Source organism: Silene latifolia, chromosome 1, assembly GCF_048544455.1.
Source record: "Silene latifolia isolate original U9 population chromosome 1, ASM4854445v1, whole genome shotgun sequence".
NCBI classification, from domain to species: domain Eukaryota; kingdom Viridiplantae; phylum Streptophyta; class Magnoliopsida; order Caryophyllales; family Caryophyllaceae; genus Silene; species Silene latifolia.
In genome coordinates, this window is record NC_133526.1 from 17,023,849 (window position 1) to 17,032,509 (window position 8,661).

The following is an 8,661-nucleotide window of genomic DNA, read 5'->3' on the forward strand; positions in this document are numbered from 1 at the left end:
AAAGATTATTAGCAAGGAAAATAAAAAGTTTGCTTGTTTACCTTAAAGAAAAACACTCGCCGGATCAAATACTCCGAAGATTAAGAAGAAGAAAACCCTTGAAAGTTTGGAGAGATGAAGATTTTAGAGAAAATTTTCAAAATAAAACGGAGGCCAAAATCACTAATAACTACCCTATTTATAGAGAAAAGCCCATGAAGAAGGACCAATCAGGGCACAGCCCATGAAGCGTCAACCAATCAGCGAACACACACGTGTCAAGCATGCAACCGCGGAATGTCAATCGACGCAACAGTTGAATGTCAATCAATGCAACAGTGACCAAACGTCTTCAACACGCCTATTCACATCTCTTCGATCGTTCATCTCCCTCAAACAAATTCCTAGGTATCTAGTCTCCGCGGCTACCGATCGCCCAAGCCGGGAAGCACGGCCGGGGCAATCCAAGTCAAACCTAACTCTCACCCTGGTCTCGGCCAAATCATGTTCTTTTCCACATCGGATACCCTTTACACATCCATGTGGAGGGGGGATATGGTATATGGTACGGCCTAACAAGAGCCACGCCGATACACAAGAAGAGGCCGATACAGAAATTTGCGGAAGTTACTTAGTGCAGAATATATGCTCAGCATACATCGGAGCCTATACCACGGCATGGACTACGCTGGGGGCAAATTGATGGGGCATATTCTGCACCGCTGACCAAGTCAACACACCGAGCAAGGTCAAGGATATCCACAGCAAGTCAACGACTTAGACTGCCTAGCCGATGCGGCCCATCGGCCTGATAGCCAGGGTCTCGGCATGGCAACCCGCCAGCCGGGGCACATATCCGCGTACTCACATCCAAGACCCTCGGCCGGCCTGCCGTAGGTCTATCGGCCGAGGGTAGAACGGTCTTTCCACCTGATAAGCCACTTGGCCACTTGGCCACTACGTGACAAAAGGTGAAGGACTATAAATACTCCTCAACCTTCATTGAGGAAAGGATCCCCACAACAAAACCTAAATACACTATTCATCTGGTAATATCTCCCTTATCTCTCTACAATACACCTCTAGCCAAGTATCACAGCTTAATCCTTTAAGTTTACTGACTTGGGCGTCGGAGTGAGTACGCTTGGCACAAAGCCAAGCCCTCAGTTCGTTCATTGTTGCAGGAAAGGCCGCGAGGAACGATAAGGACGAGAAGAATCCAACCAAAGACATTATTCTACAAGCCACGGGTGGTAACGATACTTGCTCTGGAATTACACCCGGAACAATTATATTACCTATGATTTATAATTATAGTGATAATACACTACTCTAAAAAAAATAAGGAAGAATAATAAATAATAAATACTTAAATACAGCAATAACACCAACAGCACTACAGGCTACAGGCAGGGGCGGATTTGCGGGGGGAAAGTGAGGGCACGTGCCCTCACGTGAGAAAAAAAAAAAAAAAAACTGAAAATCTGAAAAAAAAAGAGGAAAGGCGCTATAGAATACCACGTAAACATATTCTATTCTATACAAAATAAAACAAAACCAATATCCAAAATACGACCACCTTACCGCCGCCCACCTCCGGCCTTCCACCTTACCGTCGGCTTACTCCTCACCTCCGGCCTTAATCCTGCCGTAGTGGCGCTCTTGGCAGTGGGTAAGTAATTTTTTTTCGCCCAAATTCGATTCTTGAGCATTTGATTGATTGAATATTTGGTTCATTAATTTGTTAATTGTTCTTATTAGTTTGTTAATCTATTTCTCTATTTGTGTAATTGTAGATTTGGGTTAGTTTAGATTGAATGATTGGTTAATTATCTCATTTTTCTCAAACCCTAAATCAATCACTCACTTAGCAATTAATTTCGATTCGTAGGATACTTGTTTGAGTTCAGTTTATGTATATTGGGTAATTATAGAGGCGTTTGGCCCCGCCTTCTTTAGTGCCATCAGGTAGGTTTTGTAGTAATTGATTCTCTTCATATCATGCCTTCCTTGTGAAAGTCTCACATTTCCTGCATCACTCATGCCTCCATTTTGGTTTCACATACATCAATGTTTTTAAGTATTTCCATCTTTTGGGTAAAATGAACCAAGGGTGTTGAGTCCTCCGGACAGCAGATGTAGGGTAGGGGAGGGCTAACAGAGGCGCTTGGCCCCGCTGGATAATAGACTGTGGGATTTCCGTAAAGCTCTTTTACATAAGTAATAGCCTTGTATAAACCCCATAGTACCTCATTTAGCCAATAAGAGTTTTCCTGCCAATTCAACAAGAAACGAATACAGAAGAAAACCAAGGATAAGCATGTAATTTTAGTACTGTGGGTTATTGATTGATGTATAATTACAAGTAATGAGATGGAAGTGTGAGTATCATAGAGGCGAATCCAGCATTCCAGTCATTTCGGTAGCCGGGCGTCTTAGACTTGCTTCCCAAAGGTGGATTGAAGATATAGTAAGATGTGGGTTGGTGTTTCGCCTCTTAATTGCATTAGTTTTGCTTGGTGTTTCGCCTCTTAGTTGCATTTATTTCGTTGTCGTTTATTTGTTATCTAAGATTAATGTGAATGATATGGCTGTGTTCAAGTTTTGACCGTTCTTGTCCGCTACAACTTTACAATTCTACGCTCATGTGAGGTACATTCTATCGCCGAAAATGGATATGCCCTCTAGAATAATGGACTTAGGTTTGTTGGTATTTGGTTTAGAGTTTTTGGTATATATGTATTGACAATGTTAGAATTTTAATGTATAAATGTTGTCCGCAATTTTTTTTTTCTTAGTGTGCCACCCCTTTAGTCAAATCCTGGATCCGCCCCTGGCTACAGCAGCCTAATGCATAATATATATAGCAATTAAGAAAAAAAATATAAGAGAAAGGGGAGGAAGAAGAAGAGGAAGAGAGCAAACCTGAAATGTTATTCCAGAAACTATACTGTGTGTTTGAAAGTTTTGACTTTTGAGGGTAGATATAAAATCTAAGTTGATGCACAAATTCTCATTGAAGACATGACATATCCGTCACAAGCTTGTGACGGATACCACTTTACCTCACAATGTACCCACTTTTTCTCTCTCTGCAACACTATTCATGTGGTCCCCTTTCTCCACTAACCCATTTTGTTACCATTTTATCTCACAAAATATCCGCCACAAATGGTAACCCGTCACAAGGGAGACCAATTGAAGTTGATGTCGATGTTGATTGTTCAACAAGGTTTTAATTTTTGGAAACTTCACGCGATGTCTTTGAGATTTTACAATTTACTCCCTTCGTTCCGGTCAATTGTTGTCCTTTGATTTGACACAAAGACCAAGGAAAGAGGAGGCCGGAGGGGACTAATTATAAGATAACATGTGGATCAAATTAAGTGTGGATGATCAAATTACTCATCAAATGCAATCCTAAAATAGAAAGGACAACAAATGACTGCATGTCAGCCGACCCCAAATCATTTTGGGATTCAGGCTCTGATGTTGTTGTTGTTGTTGTTGGTATAATTCGTATTTACGAGCTATGAAATGACGAACATTTTTTCAAATCGGTCATTTTTCCAGGAACTACAATTTGGAAGAAGGTTTGCTGAGTTTGGAATTCGTGACCAAGAGATATGATCACTCAAAGTTTGTTCGGTCAAAACTCAAAAACAAACTTTGACATACAAAAACTCTTAATCATGACATCTGAATACGAGACTCATGTCTAATGGCATGATAATTGGCAAAACTCAACCGTCGTAAGACTTTTTTTTTTCTTGAAACAGTCTTAACACTCTCTACCGTTTTAAGACTCTGTCACATCAGTTTTTCACTAACTTTTACTATTTATTTATTATTCAGACTCAACTGACTTTACACATTATTAGTTTCACCTCACTCTCTACTTTTGCACTTCGTTTGAGAAAATGTAGGATTTTAATAAAACAAAACAAAAATAATACTCTCTCTTATTCACAATAACTTTTCCCCTTCATTTTGATAAAGAAACACACTACCACACCATATATTTAAATTTGGAACACACAAATACACTCCCCACTATATAATTAAATTTGAACCACATAAACACTTACAAAAAAAATGAAATAGGAAAGGTAAGATGAATAGACGGAAAAGAAAATAGGGAAGTTTACTATGAATATGAGAGAATATAATACATGGGATAAACTCATGTAAGTCTTATCTCAAGACTCACCAATAATCTTACCTTAACCTTGAGGAGAAGGGAACTATTCTAGGAGCTGTAAGCTGGGCCGTGGTAAGTGCCAATTGCCCAAGCACGACACTAAATGAAAATTGGGTTGGGTCGGGCCAATTGGTTGGGTAGGGTTGTGTCCCAAACCCGGCCCACTACCTAGCTGCCAAGTCGGGCCCGACTGTGCCTTCATGTTTTTTTATTAGTGTTTGAACAGGACCATTCGAGGAAGTTACGGCACTAGCCTGACCCGAGAGAATATACGGGTTGTGCCGGGCTGACCCTAGTGCTGGCCGAGCTGCTAGAATTTGAGCCACGAGATTGGGCTAAAGCCCAGCCCAGTGAACTTGTCGAGCTTGTCGAGCTGTGCTAGGCCGGGATGCGGGTTGGAGATAAGTGTCCCATGGCCATGGGGACGGGCCGGGTTAAGCTGGCCCGCACTTGATAAAAATTCTTGGGTATCATGGATTCGTGGATGCTTTTAGAACCAAACACGAGTCACATTTTTCTTAGTTGATTGATTGAACTGTCGTCCTCATCCTCTCTTCCCTTCTTCTCCGAGCTCCTTCAACTCGGTCTCAATTCCCCTGATCCAACTCAGTTAATCCCATTTTTGAATTACAACAACCTTCATTCACAAATCCAACGGTAATATTTCATCATTTCTGGTAATAATTTTCATCTTTTTTTATGCAATCAATGTGGTTTATAGAAATGCCGGATATTGCGCAAATTTTAGGGTTTTAGAATATGTTGTTGTTTAATTTGCTTTAATTTGTTCGTCATTGTAAAACCTAAGGTTAGGGTTTTGATTTTGGGGAAGTAAGGAGAAATTACTGAATTAGACAGGATGTTGAGTAAATTTATGAAAAGAGGGCATATAAAGCGGTCGAAACCTGATGAATTAGCTTTGCCGCCATAATAATTGAGGTTCTGGGGTGGTTGCGTCGTCGAATGTAATTGTTAATCATGCTTCTAGTGTCTGGGCCACCGGTCTGGGTGGTCCGGGAATTGGCCAACCTTCCGGGAGCTGTCCCATGGAGTTTATTGTTCCCCGTACTTGCTTCCGGTGTTATTGAATCTTTGCTTTTTTTGAGGATGTGCCTACTTCCTTCGGATAGGTCTTGCTTAAGACCGTCTTAACTTAGATCCTCTTTGACGAAACCTCCGTTCATTTTAACCTCTATTTAATAGTTGTGTGAGCCATCATAAGTTAAGATGGTCTTAAAGAAGAATTGGTAGCTTTAGCGAGGCACCCATTGTTTATAAGAAAGCTGCAAATTTAGAATGACACTTACAGTAAAAAAACATGTCATTTGCAAATCATCGTTCTTAACCTGCAACTCTCCCTTCTCTCATTCATCTCCTCTAAATTATCACACTTCTTCATGGAGTTAATCTCACTTCATTCAATTTCTCAATGATTGCAATCCTCTATTAAAGTGTCAATGGAACCCTAAATCTGCTTTTGATTTAGTTCGAGTATGTTTCATTATTTTTTCTAGTACAATTATACCCTTTTGTCCAAAGTGTTTTCTTGCTATTGAGATTTCAATTCTTCTGTTGTTGTGTTTGTTCTATTAATTTTTGAGTAAAATTAGCAAAATTAAGACTGATTTTGAAGTAATTTTATTTGTTTACCAGAAAACAAGGTCGTTTGTTCGGTTAACATAGACGGTGCAGCAGTGTTGGACACAAATATGTCGTCTCTGGGGGCTGGGAAAGGACTGTTGGAGGTTGGTAAATTCGCCGTCTACGTCACTGTTCCCATTGTTCTTATGTATGCTTTCGCCAACAACACCAAGAATCTTCAGAAATTGGGTGGCGTATGTTCTTTTTCTCTTTCTCTCTCCTTTTCCCCATTATTTCAACCGTATGTTTTATCGATTTAGGATTTTTCATGCCTGTCGATTCTATTTCTGTTTCCTAGGTTTTTTCAGATTGTTCCTAGTGTATGTTGAGCTGTGAATTGTTTGTACAATGTGATTTAGATCTTATGCGGTGGTTGATCATGCGTTATTCGAATTAAATTGAATTTAGTGCAACGAATTATTCGCTTATGTTTGAAGAAGAGGACATAGGAGTGTATGTGTGGACGGTTTCATAGTGTTGAATATGGTTTGAGAAAGACCGCTTTTAGCCTTAAAGGGCTACACTTGCCCTTTTTTCGGAAAAGAGGGGGAAAGGGCAGAGGAAATTCCTTGTTTGGTTAGGAACTAAGGTAGAAGGATTTGGCGTAGGTGGGAAATGGACTGGTTTTCCCTCTTAGGGCTCGCTTGGAATGAGAGTAATTATTAAGGGAGTAATAGAGCTAAAATGAACTAAAAAATGGAGGGAAGGGATGAGGATGAGAGATAGAAATGGATAGAAATGGGGAAATATAGTGTAATAGTTCCTCCATTAGGGAGTAATAATTACTTGAGAGGGAGGTAGGTAACAATTACTCCCCTAATGGAGGAACTATTACACTATATTTCCCCATTTCTATCCATTTCTATCTCTCATCCTCATCCCTTCCCTCCATTTTTTAGTTCATTGTAGCTCTATTACTCCCATTCCAAGCGAGCCCTTAAAGATAATTTTTTCCTATCATAGAAATGATTTAGAGGGATAACTCTATTGTTCCGTACCCGTCCCCCCTTCCCCTTCCCCTTGCATCCAAATAAAGGGTTAGTGATGTCTTGGCGGCACTCAACACATTGTCATAAACGAATAGATTTCTAGAACTATCCTCATAAAAGTTCTAAGCACCATGATTCACCTTGTCTAGTCATAATTTCCCATGTTTAAATATTTGTTACTCTGATTCAGTTGCAATGGTTAAGGAGGCCATGTTAGGTGTTGACACATCTATCTTGTAAAAAAGTTGCATGTTTTTGGTCCAAAATGAAGGGTGGAAATGTCATGTCGTGCCCACGTATTGAGGTATCAGAAGCCACACACTTGACACGCTGCTATAGTGAAGTGACCAAGTAACATAGGTGTAAACTGTAAAGCTACGAACCTAGACTCAAGGCTATCTTAGTCGTTATAAATTATAATGTGTGGAAGTAAAGATTTGTGACAGATTTAAAATTGAAACAAGATATTATTCTCCTTAACTGATAGCCTTCCACACATTATAACGACTAAGATAGCCTTGAGTCTAAGTAATATGAAAAGCGAATTATATCGACTAAGATAGCCTTGAGGTTGAGTCTAAGTAAATAAAAAAAGATTTCCTTAATTTTAAATAAAAAAAGTAATATGAACAGCGAATTAAGTAAAAAAATTGAAAGAACTAGAAGCAAATCATAGCCATGATTCCATGAACAATCGAATACAGATTGTGGATGGTATGGTAAAAAATTGATTTGATATTTGATCTGAGAATCAGTTGCCACATTATGGGCGCTGCTGCGTAAATGCACCTGTCACCAAAACTTGGTCATGGAATCATGGTAGCCTTGAAAACCCTATAAATAGGTGTTGATGCAGTGTCTGGGGCAGATGTAGATCCATGGTGTTGGGTACATGCGAAGTGGTTGCTGGCAGGCAACAAACAGCTGAAGCAAATGGATTCCTTTTTTTTAAACATCATTTAGTGTATAACTTTGCTTAGCTTGAACTTGCTATTAGATGGGCTTGTTGGCAAGCCAAATTAAATAGCAAGAGTGTGATTGAACCTGATGCTGCAAGGCATTTTGGAAGAAATTTGCAAAAGTAAAACATAATAAATAGTGTATTTTGAATTCAACAGCATTGCCACAAGCTACCAGGCAGGTGATGACTGCTCGGTGAGTCAGAGCAATCAGTTGCTTAGAAAGTTCATTAACGGCTTTTGGTATCATGCTGTGTGTTAATGTTTTATTTCAGCCTGGGAGAGGGGAGTCAGGGTACACACTTTATTGACTGTGTTAACTTATTTGCTGATTGTTATTTTGTATACCGTTTCCAAGCCCTTAACTGAATTGTTTTTGCTTTGTGAAGCGTAATTACGTTGTCTACCCTCCTGAGGGACCAAGGCCTCCATCACCCGAGGAAATGCGGGAGATGGCTCGAGAACTAGCTCGTAAAAGGGACAGTCGTTGATCTCTAGGCCTCCATCACCCAAGGAAATGCCGGCGATGTTCTGTTACAGCTGGCAGGACCTGTGTAACTTTCCAATGAGTTTAGGTGGAGACTGGAGTTTGAGTTTCGCAATAGTCAGCGCTTGATGAAATAAATATATGTATTTGTTTTTCTCTTTTTGAGGGTCAAGTTTACGTTGTACTCCGTAGTGGATTTTAATGGTTGTACAACATAATGTGCAGCCCTGGTACCTGGTGGCTGGTGTGCTATAGGTCTCTAATTTTCTGCAGATTAGCCAAGTCTGACAAGGGCTTCTTCCTGTACAACTGTACTGTTAGGGCTGTATAAACTCGGTCAGAGCTCACAGGTGTTCCCAACAGAATTGAATAAGCGCATTGTGCATTACTGCTCCGCTCCTCAAA

At 40.0% G+C, this 8,661-nt stretch overlaps 1 protein-coding gene across 2 annotated transcripts; it reads left to right on the forward strand.

Annotated features, from left to right (window-relative positions):
• The first annotated feature begins 1,508 nt into the window (after positions 1 to 1,508).
• LOC141600143 (uncharacterized) lies at positions 1,509 to 8,661 on the forward strand. Of its 2 annotated transcripts, none has more exons than XM_074420331.1 (3): positions 1,509 to 1,651; positions 5,834 to 6,015; positions 8,159 to 8,661. In XM_074420331.1, exons 2-3 carry the CDS (start codon positions 5,890 to 5,892, stop codon positions 8,258 to 8,260), a joined length of 228 nt encoding a protein of 75 aa, XP_074276432.1. In that variant the 5' UTR covers positions 1,509 to 1,651; positions 5,834 to 5,889; the 3' UTR covers positions 8,261 to 8,661. The 2 variants fall into 2 exon arrangements, with proteins under 2 accessions (XP_074276432.1, XP_074276437.1); XM_074420336.1 differs by lacking the exon at positions 1,509 to 1,651 and adding an exon at positions 4,663 to 4,837.

What these genes read in the sequence shown, in the direction of transcription:
- LOC141600143 (XM_074420331.1), top strand. Translation starts at nt 5,890, where the DNA reads ATGTCGTCTCTGGGGGCTGGGAAAGGACTGTTGGAGGTTGGTAAATTC. An exon ending in ATCTTCAGAAATTGGGTGGC is followed by an intron (nt 6,016 to 8,158) that starts GTATGTTCTTTT and finishes TGCTTTGTGAAG; the next exon opens with CGTAATTACGTTGTCTACCC.